This window comes from Aulostomus chinensis, chromosome 14, assembly GCF_037954235.1.
Source record: "Aulostomus chinensis isolate RoL2024-O1b breed Wild chromosome 14, RoL_Achi_v1.0, whole genome shotgun sequence".
Taxonomy (NCBI): Eukaryota; Metazoa; Chordata; class Actinopteri; order Syngnathiformes; family Aulostomidae; genus Aulostomus; species Aulostomus chinensis.
Window position 1 is genome coordinate 25,782,843 of NC_141333.1, and position 18,346 is coordinate 25,801,188.

The 18,346-nt window shown below is 40.1% G+C and overlaps 1 protein-coding gene across 1 annotated transcript in view; it reads right to left on the reverse strand.

Moving 5' to 3' along the window:
- Positions 1 to 619: 619 nt before the first annotated feature.
- Positions 620 to 18,346, reverse strand: part of LOC147250371 (uncharacterized) — an 82,177-nt gene continuing 64,450 nt past the window's right edge. Inside the window, exons 4-5 of the mRNA XM_086224025.1 lie at positions 9,108 to 9,313; positions 620 to 2,721 (exon numbers count right to left, since the gene is read on the reverse strand). Of these exons, the coding sequence (XP_086080151.1) occupies positions 2,637 to 2,721; positions 9,108 to 9,313 (291 nt within the window). The 3' untranslated portion in view covers positions 620 to 2,636. The remainder of the gene's footprint in view (positions 2,722 to 9,107; positions 9,314 to 18,346) is intronic.

Consider the following 18,346-nt stretch of genomic DNA (forward strand, 5'->3'; position numbering starts at 1 on the left):
GAGCCCACTGGAGGGGTGCCCTGCCTATGTGCCCACCTGCCTCCCTTACCGCAGTCTGCTGTACCATGTGGAACCCCAGATGTAGCCGGCAGAATAATCCACACTCATACACTCATGAAAGTGTCCATCTGGCCCTGCATGCACACATTAAGCCCCCGAACCATACAAGCATGGGGACACTGGGAAGCCTCTGCAGTCCTGCTGTTGTGGCATTTACCAAATACAGGAGTGTGAGATACCGCTTCACTTCAGTTTTTCTGTCGCTGCCCATGCAAAGGCCCGAGCTGAGATGGCGCACAGCTGAGAGTCACTTGGCTGTGACCGAGAGGTGAAACAGAGAGGGACTGAGCAGGATAAGCCTGCAGAGCTTGAAGCTTGCAGAGCAGAATGAGGAGGATCTTTTTACATTAGCTGTGCCACAGGCACATGCAGATAACAGTGAAGCTTCTGGCTGGCAAAAAGACACCAATGTTAGCTGTGAATCACAGCTGCCAGTGTTTATCCAACCAAAATAAAAGACTACTTTTTCACATTTTGTTTGCATTTTCTGAATAATATCTCACATATTTGTCTGAAACTGAATAAACATGAAAGTCATTAAGTAAGCAACAGATAGAGGCCTGCTTCCATTTTTATTTCCAAATTAACATTTTGAACAACACAATGGTTCAATAACACATAATACAACATTCCTTATTCAATACGCTTTGTCATTTACAGTATCCCATGGTGTAAAATTATTCAGGATCATTTATTAACATTCAGAGCACACAATGCATTAAGGCAGGCGTTTGTTTGTCCCTTGTCCAGACGATGTCATCAGGGTTATCTCAGATAGGGCTTGTACAATAGACCGCTTGTTTTTAGCACAGAGCTTTAGTCACACTCAGAGTATTGAATATCAAATACATAAGCATTTCTTGTGCTAAGAGGACCTAAGATGTATGATGCTGCTAGTTGCATTGTGGGTAATGTAGGACTCTGATTATCTTGGGAACTACTGCATGAAATGAAACAATGTCCAATGCACATATCCCTTTACCGTCACTCCCAGAATAATAATTAGACTTAGTCATATTTTCAAAACATTTTAAATTTTTAGAACTATACAGATACTGTAGTCCTGAATATTAATACAGAATGCCAACAAATGATGTGCCCTTTGCAGCATTAACGAAGAATAGTACAACAAACATATACTTACTTATTGAAATAAATTTGTGTAAAAACAAAAAAAAAATAATGCGCCCACTTTTTAAAAAGAAAAGAAAAGAAAAACAAAATCTTTACTTCATATATTAGGTGTATTACAAACTAAAGATTTAGTTCTTTAGTTGACACTATTGGCCTGAGTGGCAGGATGTGAAAAGTTTTATTAAAATGCTTGATTAGTTTTAGTCTCTTCAAAGGATTTATTGACAGATTTGAGATTTAAAATAAATCACGTATGTCCTGGACACTTAACATCAGTGGGGCGGAGCATTCTTTGTTTTTTACCTTCTACATCTGCGTAATTTCTGCAATCCCAGAGCAGATTTTAAACAGAATGCTCAGAGTTTTCCTGCTGCTCCCATTACCAGTGTTTTTCACACTCATGATCAGCTGATCTTTGTTTAATAAACTGCTAAGAAAGTTAGCATTCCTTGCTTCAACAGGCGTGGACACCCAAACCCCTGTTGATATGAAGCGTGAACCTGAAGCACCTGTTTGTTTTGACTGGATACAACTTTAACTATAGCTTAACCCAAATGAGCTGTCATATCATGTGCAGTATATACTAAAAGAGACTATTAATGAAGATCTAATGATCCAATCTGCACATTTGTGATCTGATAAGCTGAATTCCTGCACACCCCCCCAAAAAAACACAGTAGAGGCTGCTTCAAAGCTGTAATATATGAAGATAATGTGTGATTATATATATGATTAGAATATAACAGGAGGGAACATTTTTCTATCTGTATGATAATGTCGCATGTTTTTAAAACTAGTGTCTCACTGGGAAGCTTTACTCTCATTTCTGACACAGCAGCGGGACAGACGTTCCTCTCGCCCCCGTCCTCGTCACCACTTCACAGGCTATTCAATTAGCAGAAGAGGCATGGGAGATGCAGCCATAATGGAGCTGATGAGATGCACAAGGACAGGTGACACTAATCAGAGCGGCGCCCCATTGTCTCTGTGTGGGCATCATTAAGGAAAGAGAATGATTTTAGCCTTTTTTTTCCCCTCCCCGAGCTCGAACACACTCATGCAAACTGCGTGCATTCTTTTTCTTATCATCAATTTGCAATATGCAAGAATATATCCAATGAATAACATGTGAGAAATGGTTTGACATCTTGGAAAATAAGAATGTCAACATATTAAAAAGAGGTTTTAAATTATAAGATCTCATCAACAGTGTGCGGATAAACTGCATGATTTCTTAAATGGCTGCTAGACATGTATTACCCAGAGGATTTATTCTCAGCCATTGTTCTGTAAACTACTTCTGGTAGTGGTTTAGAAAGAGATGAGACTTCCGCTCTTCACCACATCTGCTCTCCTCTCCTCCACTTGACTGGATGAGGCTGCTGATGGAGCGCGACCTGTCGCAGCTGAAGCCGCTCCAGACCGATCACAGGGGCCCGGCCTCATTCTGTCCCCTTGCGAGCCTGGACTGTGAAGGAGTTCAGCTGAGCCTGCTGGTAACGACTGCTCAGGTAACTGGACACACACCTGAGAAAACACAGCCAGTGCAGCCATTGGATAAAGGACAGACAGTGCCTCAGACTCTCCAACTACTTCAACCATTCATACTTTAGCTCCTCCTGGATACTTTTGTTTGTGTAATCCATTCAAATATGCCATGAAGTAAGTTTAGAGTGGATTCCAAGGTGATGCTTGGCCTGCTGACATGATGTGAACATGCAATGCAGTCAGACCCATGTCTCTTCATGTTGAAAATGGGCTTAAATAAGGCCCCGAGTGTGTTTTTGACAATTAACATGCAGGTACCTTCCAGGGCGTTAATTTTAGGGAATTGTAGATAAATAATGAAAGTCATAGTGTTTCAAGTTGGCAATGAGTTAATGACAATGATCCTCAATTACAATTAATCAGAAAATTAAAATCCTAACACTCAGTTGTATATTTTGGATGGGGGTCAGTGGACTAAAGCAAATACATGTGTGGTTGAAGGACAAAGCTTTTTGAAATTTGTTAACAACGCTGCAGCTTTGATAATTTCTTAATGAAAATCTCCTCATGTACTGAGAAACAAGTTTCAGCCAGTCATTGCTGTTGTTGTGCTTGAGAGTTGAATTCAAGCGTGCGCGGCTACGTCCTAGACCAGTGACTCCTCTGCTGAGACGCTGCTGAACTTTCAGTTCTGCTCTGTTTGCACCACCATGTTTGAACTGTCCAACTTTTTTAAGGCACTTGGCTAAAGTGTTGTCAAACTGGCTGACTGGCAAACATTGTGACTGTGTGTTGCTTGTTGATCTGAGGTTCATCGACCAAACATGCAACATATTCATATAATATCTTTAGGAAATGTGGAGCACAGTTATTCATGTATAAGCCTTCAAACGTCCAGCAGCAGCATTTAGCAGATACAGTGCGATGCAGAGCAATAACCTCACCCCCTGCCTTCATAGATGTGCTGGTGACAATGCTAACCAGGTGTTTGGTCTCCTTGCTAAAACACACCATAGATAAGCTACTTAAACACATGAATAAATAAGCTTACACACTAATAAATATGATAGTTACACATAAAGTACAATAAATAGCTATAAAAGCACTTCTTATATGCACTTCAGCAGTCTGATTGATGTGGGAAAGGAGCTGTTTAACAGCCCAGTAGTCCTGGATCTTAAACAGTGTCAGCAGAGGCCACCACAAGCATCGGTCGTGCCACAAAGCTACATTTGTATACACGTGTAACTCCAGCTTGACATTCTTTTTTTTTTCTCTGTGGAAAATGCAACATATTAAGATAGGTGTGACAATTCACTGTTAAGAAACAAACAAACATAAGAAAGCCTTGGTTATGGGTCATGGAAAGATCATGTTTTGGGTTGTGATGCAAATAAATAAAGAACAGCTGTAAAAGTCCTTACCTCTCCCTCCTGTCTCATGATCGTATGGGTTATGTACGAATTACAGTAAATTACTAGTGTAAGGAACAGCTTGAGTAATACTAGCTTGAATTTGAAACCGTATCATATCCTCCAATCAGGAGACACATAATATCCAGACGCACAGCGTTCACCTCTGCCTGGCAACCTAACGGAGCAATGACGGAATCCACCTGAATTTACACAACTTGAACTGGTGGAGTAGTGTTTCATTAATAATACATGTGTTATTCAACAGTTTTAGGAACTGTGTGGCACAAAGTAATAAACTGGAAAGCAAACAGCTCACAGAGTCAACTGACTGAGTGCATAACCTCAGTCCACATATCGTCTGCTGGAGCAAATCAGTGCAGACTCGAAGCATTCTTCTGTTTGTTCTTATCGAGAGTGATCACAGCAACTGTCCCTCCCTTAATATTGGTTTGATGGGACAAAGAAATGTTCACTTCTCAGAGAATTGGAAAACACATTTCTTGTGCTTTGTGGTAACTAAACTGTCAACAGATAAGAGAGTCTATAGCATCAACTCATGGGTAATTCATCTTACAATTGTGCCGTTGTGTTTTCCTTGAGAGCAGCTCGGAAATATGGTTAGGGGCCTTCGTTCAAATACTAACATTGAGAAAAATGTAAAGCAGAATACAAAATGTGTTGGCACATGTAGTATCGTAGCTGCTTCTTTAAAAAGAGGCCCATTTGTATCCTTGTGTATGCCTCTATGTGCAGAAGGGCGGTGAGCGACTCATCCTCAGGCATCGCGGCAAACTGCTGTAGACAGTAGCGTGAGGTGAGAGAGCAGTGTAGGCCACTTTGTATCATGTCAGCGCTTGCGGTTAGACGCCATCTCCACAGTGTCCCTTGTCACCAATCACATCCTTTTAAACCACCAAGGGAGCTCAACATCCTCCCCCCCCCATACACACACACAGGCACACACACATAGACATACACACACTCCCTTATCTGTCAATGCTGCTTAAATAATGTAATTAATGACTTAATTAACATTTCCATAATCTATTTTAATAAATCTAACACGGCATAATGAGAGTTTCTAACCTCCAGGCAATGGCATATAAAAATTCAAAGTGCAGAGCAGCATGGTCAGGGCGCTGTCTCAGTGCCGCTACTCTCACCATGACAGTAGAGGAGGAGCGAGCGCATATTGTGTGACAGCCTTCGGAGAGGCAGTTCAAGCCTGACAAATGTCATGTGACTTTGTGAATGTGTCCAATAACAGGACTGTGAGATGGAGGAGGAGGAGGAGGAGGAAAAAAAAAGATTCTTTTGGAGGTTCAAAATGTTGAAAGGAAGAAAAAGCGCCACTCAAGTTTCTCAGGAGCTTGTGTCATGTTGTCAGTTAACTAACAAATCTGGGTCTTCTTTTGTCCTGCAGCACTTGAAGGCCGTGTATGATGATTCCTATGCAAATTATACAGTTTATGTTGAAACTTTAATAAAGAGTAAGTATAAGTAATCCTATTAGTATATAAAAGAACAGTATTTTTCAGCTTAGATTTAGTTGGGGAGAAGTGTCAGATGACTTTGTAAATACAAGTACCTCTTTCAATATTTTTACATTATTTTAATGTAATAGGTTTAGATTCCGGGACTAAAAGAAACTGATCAAATCTACCTCTTATGAGTGAGGGCTACTTTTTCAACAATTGATTAATACTGTACATAGATGCAACATTGGCCTTTAAATTGTATGTGAGTGTCGCCTCCTTATTGCAATGTTCAGTTTTTATTGAATTTGTTTCAGAGGTATGGATTTATTTCAGTGGTTTCAATTGGAAGTTGTGATATGTGGCCCTCCTGAACTGTTATTAACCTGACGTGTTGGACAGTTTGTTTCCCAGAACCATCTGAGATTTTGCCCTTCGACTCTGATTGGAAAAGGAAGATACTGGTGATTGGATGAAGCATCTGTTTATCTTTAGCCAGTCAGGTCAACAAACTGACTTAGAGGGCGAAGCCAGTCGGTGGCAAAGTGAAAACATTTTGTACATGGAGAAAAGCCACTGTTTACTCTCCTTTCAAAGAAGAAACTTTCCAGCTTTGAGGTAACTGATGCTAGAGTAGCATCTATGTTTAGCTCTCCAAGTGCCACCATTGTTGTTTTGAACAAACAGTTTTGCTGTCATCAGACCTAAACCTTGCCCCGTCCTCATTGAAGGACGCTGATTAATCTCAAGCCTGTCAAGATGCTGCCCTGCAAGGTAAGATCTGCTGAAGTGTTCCTAATATCTGCCGTCACAGTCATATGAATGGGATGGACTAAAATGTGAGGAAAAGCCCGAATAAATGTGCAACAGCACCACAAATAAGCCCAGATTAAATCAATAAAAACTTAAAGGGGCTTCACTGTTTATCTAAAGGTACCTTATAAGTTGGTAAATCAGAGTACATATATATATGTATATATGTATATATATATATATAGAGAGAGAGAGAGAGAGAGAGAGAGAGAGAGAGAGAGTGACAAAACATTGAACCCTCCTGCTGTTAGATGGGTTATACTGCATGTTACCATTTAAGTCAGAGCTCGTGTAAATGATCACATGAACACACACAACAAAAGGCCATGTTAAATTGATGACCCGTGCTTGCACTTGGTGACTTACAAAGGGGCTGCTCCTTACAAGGAGGGGGTGGGTGTGACTGAGATGCACCCTGACAGGGGGCAGCAGGAGGCTGGCACGTCCCAGGCAGCACAAGCGCCAAGGGGCACGGGGTATGTGAAGCCCACCAATCCTATTAAGGGCACCCACCAACCCTCCTATTTTACCAGTAATAATCTAAGCATGAATTTCACCCAAACCGGATTAATGCTGCTGGGTAGCTCCAGTGTCAAAGGTTGTGTGGTAGATAAGATACAGATCTAATGATGTATTTCTGTTCCACACAACATTCAGTTGTATACATGCTTTGAAGATTCAAGAGTCCATAAATATGTAATGCTATTTGGAGTGATTCATAACAAAGAACTCTTTCAACTAAAACAATGAGCATAAATACCTGCAGCAGCGAGTGTAGCTCATCTGAAGCTGCTGAAGGTTTTGTCAACAAATCAGTTTCCTGTCATAAAATTACAGCTCATTATGAGTGCGGAGAAGGGCTGAAACAACATAATGATGCAGAAGCACATTACCAGCACAACCATATTTATTAATTACCAGTTCACTAGCTACATTCCGTGCTAAGGCGGTTAATGGGGGAAAAAGTTACGAGCCTTGTTGAGTTAATTACAAACAGCCTCTCTTATTTGAGTTAAGACAAATAGTGGCGAAAGCAAAGATGTGGAAAATAAAGTTTTCATTCTGCAGCCAGCTCAACTGTTAGCATCATGTACTGCAATTAATTCATAGCATTAAATTGTTTCTGGTTTTAGTAAAGTCAGGAACACTATCATTAGAATTATTCAAGATAATCTTTTTGATACAGCTGCAGGATTTGTAATCTGCTAACAGTGTCTGCCGTGTGTTTCATTGTAATCACAGATTGTTTATGCCGGGAATCCATTGCATTATTTACAAGTTAGATGTTAATAAAAACAGACTGTTCATTTACTAATGGTTTACATTACTGCCGGCTTCGTTCCAATTAGCAATATCAAAATGGGAAAGGGGACTAAGTGAAACTGGGGGGGTTGGGGTTGGGTGGAGGGGGTCACAACAACATGTTTTCAGAGATGATTAGTTGGAGGACACGGGTGCTCAGAGCTGCTTGTTCTGAAACTGAATGAAGGCCTTTTTAAAAAAAATCAAATTAAAGTCGTTTTTCAAAGTATTTTCAATGTACATTTTCAAGATTTTTGAATACTTTTCTGCAGGGTTCCCCAATTAGATTTCACCAAGGACCAAATTCTGACCTGGACACCAAACCGAGGGCCACAGCACCCGTGGGGCACGTGGCGGCAGGGAGGGGGGCGCCACCGCACCCTCACTCCAGCGACAGTACCAATGTTGAATCTGCACTTATAGTGCATTATAACATGATTATTAGTTGTGCCCTGGGATTCAGGAATACTGTTTGTGAGGGTCACACAAAGACAAATTGCACTCTGGAAACAAAAGTTGAGAACTAAACATTTACTCAAAATAAATATTTGGTTATTACAGTCTGCTTGGAAAGTTGCCATATTTGCAATTTTTTTTTACCCCCCAAAAAATCCTTTTTGCTCACAAGTTGGTGTGGGCCGGTCCGCGTCCTCTCGCAAATGGCCTGCGGGCCGCCTCGTGGGGAACCCTGCTTTACTGCATTACAAAATCTCCAAATGTTTACAGTTTTGGATTCAAACTCCTAGCAGGACTTTTTCTATTACAGCAACAGAAGAAAATGTAAATGTACGAGCTGACATGTAACTTTTTTTTCTTTTCTCAGGATTCTCCTGACTTTAGGAAATCCTCACCACCTCCACCATTTAAATCTGGATTCACAATGTCATGCCCTTTTAAAACTGAAACCCTCTTAAAACTTTCACACAGAGACGTGTCAGCAGATGTACGCATGCTCAGTCCTGGGTATGTTTTGAAAGTATGTGACTCCATTGAATACCTCCCAAAAGTGCGTTAAGCACTAACACTCCAAACTTTCCGAATTCAAACAGATACCTGACCAAAACAGGTTTAGTACTTGATGCTGAGCTGCATATCTAAAAGGCGAATGGCCACAACAAATATCTTCTATGTGACACAGTACAATGAAAGTAAAGCAGTTTTTAAACAGTTTCAAGCACTTTACAAACTTTGAAAATTCCACAGTAAAACTGAGGTGTTTTTAAAGTATTCCAGAACCTGTGGGAACTCTCTGGAAATTTTAAATATTGTTTGCATTTGGTTGATGAAGTGCCACCATCATTCTATTCATCATTATTCATTCTTCTTCTTCTCAAGATTGTGTCAGAGGAACTTTCAACTACAGTAAGGGCATTTCAAGCAAAGTTAGCAAATAAATATGGAGTAACAATAAAATACTCACTTGATCAGGAGGATCTCTGACAGCAGACCAAACGAGGCTGCTGCCACTTTAAAGGTGCTAGGAGGAGGAGGGTTGCTGAATGCTGTCATCATGCAGTGAACCACATAAGGCACAAGTCCCAGCAACATACACGCGATGATCAGCACCAGCCACGTCTGCCACTGGAGGCTCACCGATCGCCATGGAGAACTCCTCTGTAGGTGGTACTGGACAAGAGACACGACATTAACCATGTGGTCTAATCACTGACAGTCATCCTTGACAAATTTCTTGTTTTGGATTCAGAAAACACAACACTGGCAGCATGGTTGTTGATTGACTCAAATATCTCAACAAATAATGGATTTTTTTTTTTTTTTTTACAGAAAATCATGAAGAGATTCCCTAAAAGAGCATTAAGTAAGTGGAAATTGGGTATCCGTTACCAAGAGATACTATACCAGAACATGGACTGTGTTTTTGTTGTTATAGGTTAGTTGATCTCAATGTCAATATATTCTAACACTGTTTTCTTATTCACATTTTCAAGGATAACTTCAGTTCTCAACACTTCTCACCCCAAATGTTTGCCATCTTGAAGCAGAGGGGAAGGAGCGACCAATCTAGATTTTTGCAGCTTTACAGTGTTTTCTCAGCAGGTATCGTCAAACAGAAGTCTGTACTGATATCGTACAAGCAAATAACAATGCTAAGACCATTACATAACTACAGCATGGACATACAACAGGTGAGTGGTGAGTGAGAGTAAACAAGGCCATAGGGAGGATGTATTTTTATTAGCCAAACTGGCAGTAAGCATCTCCATGGGTTTCTTCTACCAAAAGTCAATGGAATTTTTACATTGGATTATGTATTATTGCTAAAAAATTAGCTCTCTGGCACAAAGTTTTATGAGGCATATCAAAATAATCTTCATAAATGCTGCCATTATGATTTTTGAAGCTTAAATGCAATTGTTCAAAACTAACATTACATAACAAATGAACTAGAGACCCATGAGAGAGCTTTGTGCTTCTGTTTTCAGCAAGATGAAATTTAATGTCTGTCCTCGCTCTCATTTAGCCACGCGTTAGCGACCGTCTAAAATTTTTGCTGCTATTATCTGATGCCATAGAACAAAGTAACAGAACAGACCTTATAATAGCAGCAACACATTCAAGTGGTACAAGAGGGAACAAATCCATGCATAGAGGTTCTTGCATGAAGCCCATTGGCTTGAGCTCAGGGAACAGATGTTAAACAAGGCTGAATACTTTGGGGTTTTACGACTCATTCCTGCACCACTCAACATTGTAACATGAATAACTAAACCCTTGTTGATGAATGTTTTCAGTCGCGCTGGTCATTTAAGTGGTGAGTCGTATGAAGTGCTTGTTCCAGTGTTCTTGAAGACGTTACACTTCTCCTACAAAAACACCCTCATTTTCAACTACAGATCTAACATTTGCAGCAGCTTCCTTTTTTTCTTTGGACTTCGTACTTCCAAATTTGTGGTAAATATGAATAAATACCGCAACTCACATATACACATAAAAACACAGGAATCATGCAAGCAGTCATCAAGCCAGCACGCAAACGCCAGCTGAGATCCTGGCCAAATATTGCCCTGCTCTGGAGACAAACCAAAGCACTTGAACAGCATTTGATTAGTGTCTGGAATTCATCTGCAAATGCAAACTCGCCTTGTCCTCTTTCATGGCTGCTATTCATTAATTAGATTCTTTGTGCAACTGAGCTATCCTCAATGTTTAAGGTTACATCAGGCCCTAGTAAGTGGCTGCCTGATAACAGAATGCATCCATCTTCATTACTCAGCCCTTTCTGTCGAGGCTTGCTCCTCCACTAGTGAGCTATGTCAGAAGGTTCTAAGCTACTGATACATTTCATTGCATTCAAATCCTGAACTTTTGCCTCCTTTGATTTGAGTTGCCCAGATTAAATTACCGGGTTGTGGTTTCCACTTATATCAGGTTCTTTAGTGGTGATTTTTCCTTCTCAAGGTGGAAGAGTGGTGCAGCCAAATGGAAACCAGAGCATTTTTTTTTTATTCTTAGATGAATAACTCTCTTTATGAAATCACAGTGAGAACTGGCGAATAAACGCATGAGCAATTTGTAAATCCTGTGTTAATGCGAGTCTTGACACACACATTTCATCCTGTCCCGCTGGATTAATTTCAAAAGAGCCATTACAATCACTTGTGCCTAGCAACACTGCGGGATGGGAGTGAATCCAGGTTCCATTTTATTTCCATTTGATTGTCAAGTGATGTTTAAGTGAACTGTGGATTTATCACCAAAAAAAAGTACATCGAGTGTGTTTCCACCAACTGGTACGGAGTGAATAATGTAATCAATGTAAAGCCACCAGAAGTTGGCGGTACAGGCAACATTGCACGTGGCTACAGCAGAGAAGAAGGAGAGATGCACTATAGCAAGAAATGGAGCAAAGTCTTCAGGGGTTACCTTCAGTTGGGCAGATTGTGATTGTTCATCAGTTACCAGCCAGTATTGGACATGTTGCTGCTTTCCAGTGACAAAATTTGGGAATATTCGGGAAGTATGACAGTGGCAGAAACAGTTGGTCACTGAGTTAAAGATACAATGTGTTCCAGCCTTTTGGAAAAAGGGACTTCCATGTCCTGTTTTGCTCATTTACTTTTTCAAAAAAGGTGAAAACCACTTCAGGTAAGCACTTTTTTTTTTGCATTAGCCCCCCCCCCCCCCCCCATTTCTAGTTTCCATGAAACAAAAACATTTGAAACATTTCAATGATGTTTATTAACATCATATGAAAGTGTGTATGTATGTACAGTATGTATTATCCACATATATATTAGAATCTAATATAAAACTTGTGAATCCATTGAGTTTCACAATGAAAGGCAGTCTGTGTTTCTGCCAGTTAGAGACAGAGAGAGAGAGAGAGAGAGAGAGAGAGAGAGAGCAACAGTTATCTTGTTCCATTCTTTTTTTGCCCCCCCCCCCCCCCCGAAAAAAAAAAGGCTCAGACATTCAGATTAATGTCTTCACAAACCAAAGCACATGTTTTCAATCTCGGACAAATATGTGTAAAATCAACTCCCAAGGTAACAACGGAGCGAATGTGTTGCTGCACAGTGAAGGATTTCTTTTGTTATTTGGGGAAGGAACCTAATGACACAAGCAATTAAATGGAGTGGCTAGTCCTTCAGATTTGGTGTGACTGAAAGCATTTCCACACATTTTGGTGACAATACATTTAATGGGGGTGGTTTGCTTCACATCTGTCAAATGGGACCTCAATTTTTTGCCTTAGCAGCCTTCAAGGCCTTGTTAATTTGACTCAGGCTAAAAGCAGCTCAGTATGTTTATTGTATAACTTTTTAAATGGCTGTACATTGTATTATATTTTATGCACAAGTCACAAGGTCACAAGTTTGCATGGATTGTTAACAGGATTTCGGAATTTTGGATACATTGTAAAATACTAGTAGTTCCACAGAATAATGAGCCACAAAGGTGCATTTATTCATTGAAGGAGACGATGATTAAGGAGACAAATGTGAGTAGATGGATTACAGACCTACCTGCCCCTTATAGTGAGAAACAATGTCTCTCCAGAAGCAACATTTGCCGTGTGTGCCTCATCTTAAAGTAAAAATAAATAAATACAATTGTGGTACATTGGAATAAAAAGCTAGCTAAAGCCAAAAAAAAGTCTGTGAGTTATACATTAACTACTGGTTAAAAATCACAGTGTCTTAATTACATCCTGATGTTTTATGACTGTGACCTTTAAACACTAAACTAATCAATCAATACAGGAGGGAGGTAGCCTATGGGGAATATTTAGATCCTGAAAGTAGGGCACTATTTATCCAAACACAATCATTATTAATAGCTGGATGGTCAACCCAAATACATTTTCTGCATATTTTCCACATTATCCTCCCTCCCTCCAGAAGCACAGCCACTATCACATAAACACTGTCCAGATCGTTCATTAACCAGAGCTGTCGCGTCATCACAGCAAATGGGACAAAGGACATATTCAGTATCATGGTCAGACATCTTTACCTCGCGTTTAACTCAGTGGCTTTACATGTCTAACTGCATTACTGGACTACGGTCGTCGTCCCAGTACACGGGAAGTGAACAGGAAAGACTTGATTCTGTAGGTGGCGGCATGTGCCCTAACAGCTGGTGGTGGTCAGACTTTCCTCCGTCACCTTTGCCATCTTAAGTAGCATGCGACGGGACTATCAAATGGCAGACTTAAATTCAAAGATCATTTAAGAGCAATAGTCAACTTCTACTTAAGCTGAAACAGTAAAAAACGTTGTGTCTATGTCCAGAAATACCTTGTTGTGACTGTAATTTCTCCCATCATGATAATACCACCCTTTACCACATCCATACATGGGATACGATTTCAGCGGGACGTCTTTACATGTATTTTAAAAGACCAGATTTAGGCTAGCAAAAAATCAGCTTTTTTGAACATCTTGTATTCAAACTGAATGACTGAACATTTGCTCTAATGAACTATCAAATGGTAATAGATATTTTATTATAACTCTCGGACAGATACACTTTTTTTCAGAAACAGGTCATGATACAGCACACTGTGGTCTGATTAAACAGTTTTAAACTTTTCATTTCACTTTTATTCACTTGTCTTGTATATAGAACTTACAACAGTTGAAGATATAGCAGTGATAATGTGTTTGGAAATTATATAAAAGCACAGCTTCTAATTTTTATAGTTTTGTTTTGCTTGATGCATTTGCTGTTGCTAACATTAGTAACTAGCTAGCTTTGTAATCTGACAAAAACTGCAAAATAATCCCAAATAGGCCACATTAGATCCTGCTAAAATAGGACTACAATGAAGAAGAAAGACACTAATAATGACTGATTGCTTCATACAGGAAAATAAAAATGAAACAAAACAACATTGCAGCTAATTTTACTGGAAGAGATCATCAATAATTTGTAGCCATGAGCAAGATATCTATAGAAACAACCCATGTTGTCCTGGCATGCTAGTGGTGGCAGTACCTGAGCAGACCATAAAGAGACCTGGATACAGTATCTGAGAGGTAGCCTCATTCACAGGAGTCGAGCATGGCTCAGGTTGTAGAGTGACCGTCTAGCAGTCAAAGGGTTACTAGTTTGATCCCTGAGACTGTGCAAGATTCTGGAGCCCTAATACCTACTGATGTGATCCAGAAATAAATTTCATTTTCATTTCATTCAGTTCAAATGAAATTTGCTCTTTTGAGCATGAAGCCAAGAACGGGCTGCAAATAAAACGACGCTAGAGACCAACCAGCTAAGCTTGCTGACTTCCTGTTTAACCCGCTGGTATGTTGAAACAGGATAAAATTATTTTTGGACCTCAGTGCATCATGGATGTTACGGTTGTAATTACATTGTCTGGCCACTATGTAAAATGTAAAATTCCCTTCTATGCTCAACACACATCCTCCATCCATGTCTTATGATACATCAGTAGAAAAAAAAAGCTTTTACTAGTGTGGTTGTTTAAGGCACAAAATAGTTGTTGTTCACTTCAGTGTGTTGGCTAACAAGCCGTGCTTGGTTTGGCTGCTAAACTTTAAGAGGATTTTCACAGTTAGCAGCTGAAGTGTAGCTCCCTTAAGATGTAAACAAAAAGTGACATTTGTGCACAATCCATGCTTGAGGATGTTATTAATTGATAGCTTCTGTCCTGAGTGGTTTTAGAGCTTGTTGGGATTTGTGAAAAAATAATTACCAGCCATATAAAGATACTTTTACCATAAGCTTAAACTTTAAAACCTGCAGCAGCAAAACTTCAAACTTGTTTTCTTGAATTGGTGCGGTTCGTTTTACTGGCAGCCGTCAGCGTATCGACAAACTTCGGTTAGCTCTCCTAATTTCAGGTGCAACACAAATTAACTGTGTAATGTGGAAACGTCAAACAGCTCCTGAGACAGTCTCCTGTGCACATGCTGCTTGTTTGCTAACAACAGAGATGAAGCTCTACTTAGCAGGACCAGTCTAGAAAGTCTATTAACTTATTGAGATTAAAAGCCTGATGCCTTTCCTCCCACTCGCCCCTGCGTGGCCCTCTTCCCCCGGCCAGCATCACACTCGAAAGGAGAAAGGTGATTGATGAGAGCCATCAGGCAGCTTGGAATCTCTTCTCTCATTAGACTCCTTATGCATCTAAGCTGTTTCTACACACTCAGGGAGAGTGTGTGTGTGTGTGTGTGTGTGAGAGGTACTTTTCAGACGATAAGTACCCCCACTAAAATATGTTTTTATTTACCTTGTACATTAATCTCTGAGGAAATAATTTGCTACAAGTCTTTCCCTGATACTGAGACTTTTAAAAAAAAAGAAAAAAGAAAAGTTTCGACTCGCTTCTTTTCATGCTCAGTGAGCTTTCTCTCATTCATGGGACTGCCTGGAAATGAGTGTCTGGGACGGATCGGTGTTTGGACAGTCAGGGCGGATCCTGTCATCCACCACTGAGGAGGGGTGGTTGGAGTGGTGGAAAGGAAGGGAAAGAATGTTACATATGCATAGCTCTATCCCAGATGTGCTCAGTCACATTAATGTAAGGGTAGCTCCATATCATGCACTTATCACCCATTGATAGCAGCGTTATTGCTGCTGCTATCATCACCGCACCACTCTGTTCAAATAAATAACTGCATCTGAAACAGCAGTGATGATAATGGTAATAATTCCCTGCAATAGACGCTATGTAGATTTAGCTGCACCTTGTTAGTTTTTTGAGTCAAATGAAGATTTTGAAGCTCAAGGAACCAATGAAACAAGAGTGTAAATAAATAATAATCATATAAAATAAACAACCAGAACTACTGCACTGTTGATGTATGCCTCTGTGGTATGTATGGTAAAATCGCTCCTGTTAAACCTTCGTTTACAGTGGAAATTTGAGAAATTCTCTCACAGCAATTGAGAGATATGACAGAGACCTGAAGTAACAGCGACCTTGACATTTGATCTCTGACAGCCAAAGTCTCTTCCGTTCATCCTTGAGTCAAAGCAGATTTTTGTAGGCAAATACCCTCAAGCTGTTCTAGAGATATCTTGATTGTGAAAAAATGGGAAGGGGCAACCTAAAAATGAACACCTATGGTGTTTGCCAACAGAATGTAGTGTCCATCAGTTTGTTGTAACACTAAAAACACAAGAGACCGGTTATAAGGAACGAATTAAGTGTTTGTAAAACTCGATGCCAACACATCAACTGTAAATAGTGAGCACACTATGGGCCAAGCACAGCATTCAGTCATGTTGTAAGGGTTGATGCTAGTTATGCTCTGTACAGACATATTGGGCCTCATTCATCAAATGTTCTTTTGCACCAATTGTTTCTTAAAGTAAGACTTTTCATGCCTCTGAACCAGTAACAGCTGTAGACCAGAGCTACTATGTTTACGGGGTCCTCCACATTCCTGTTTATGCCCACGAGTGCCTCGAGGGAACTGCTTCAAATTTGGCTCAAATGTCCATTGGGCCGATTTTTTTTCATGGATAAACTCAAAAGATTTTGGTGTTGAAAGGTCAAAGGTCACTTTCACCTCAAATGAACACAATATTTCAGGAGTGCCTTGAGGAAATTTTGTTAATACTCGGCTCTGACATCTGTTGTCTCTGCATACAAACTAACCATTGTTCTATAGAACCATCACCTTTACATATCTCCTTTGTTTGTGTCTTTGATGATTCCCAGTCCTCCCAGTCTATATTTATCTTACCAGTAGAATACAGTGGGTATAAACTTGCCCTTGGATGGCTACTTCAGTCAATATTCTCTATCCCTCCCCTTTCTGCAGTTTTCAAAGCCCCCGCTGTGTGAAACAATAAACTCTGAGCTACGGTATCTAGCTAGCTCGCAGCAACCTACACTCTGAAAATGTTTTAAGGCAGGTCTGTGGGGTTATTTTGGTAAATAGGTCAGAAATGTAAGAATGTAAATGTAGGAAAGTGCTACTTGAACACATAAGCATATACGTCTCCTGAATGGCCTGACATTAGTTTTCACCTTGAGTGTAGCACCGCCCATGATGATGACGATTGGTTTACAGAAATACAAACAAGGCAGGGTGTTTTTCCTACTTTAGCAGAAAAATAACAGGTTGAGACAGACGTCTATCCTGTGCTGAGCCAGCACAGGATAGACGTCTGTCTAAGTCAGACAGTGGAGTCAGTTAGTGCCGAGACTCTTGAGGGAGTTTAATAAACTGGGGTCCATTTGCTTTCATAGACAGTCAGTTCAGTGTCTCTGATTAAACGTGTTTAATCCCACAAATATGCCCACTCAAAGAAACAAAAACATTCTTTCTCTCAAACACACTCTCTCTGTCTCTCATACACACATTTGCCCCTTTAGATATTCACTAAAGTATTTTTTTACCACTTCTATTTTCTTAAATGTTTTTGATTTGATATGGTGCATTCCACAAAAGTGAATTCTGGTAACTTATACTATACAAAACCCCACAGTTATGTAAAAGTAGTTTTTAGTGTGTGCGTGTGTGTGTGTGTGCCTGTGTGTGTGTGTGTATGAGCGAGACAGAGAGAGAGAGAGAGAGAGAGAGAGGTAGTTGTCTGTGAAGGGTGGGGTTTTGGTCATCTGCCATCGGATAAGATATCCTGACAAGGCAATCAGAGAGAAACAAATTCTGCAGCCACACGGATTCAACTCTGTCGTTCTTCACCTTGATGAGCTTTTGAAAAATGGAGTGCAGTTGAAATTGGTTTTGTATGAGAGCCTTCAGATGTGTCTCTTGTCAGGATTATTGCCACCTGTCTTCATTGCCTGCAAAGGTCTGTTAATTAATCTGCCTCTTAGTGGCTGCAGGAAAGGGTGAAACAAAGAAGGTTAAATGTTCTATTCCAAAAGAAGAAATGAAAAAAAAAATGCACATCTAATTAAGGATAAGACCACTGTGATGTTAAGTAACATATCTCATTAAAAACACGAAATCATCCTTCCTTTTTAATTTCATGACTGAAAGTCTTTAATTGGATATTCAATTTCATTTAGTTAATGAAAGTCCCGGGAAATTTTGTTTGAGGGACAGCGATATGTCTGTGATCAATGAAGCTGCAAATAGAGCTCTTCAGAGATTCGCTCCTGACTGATCATTTTAACCGTGAAAATGCTGAGTGACGAAGATGATATGAAAAGGTTCATGCAAATAAGTAATGCAACATGCAATAGGAGGGTGATCC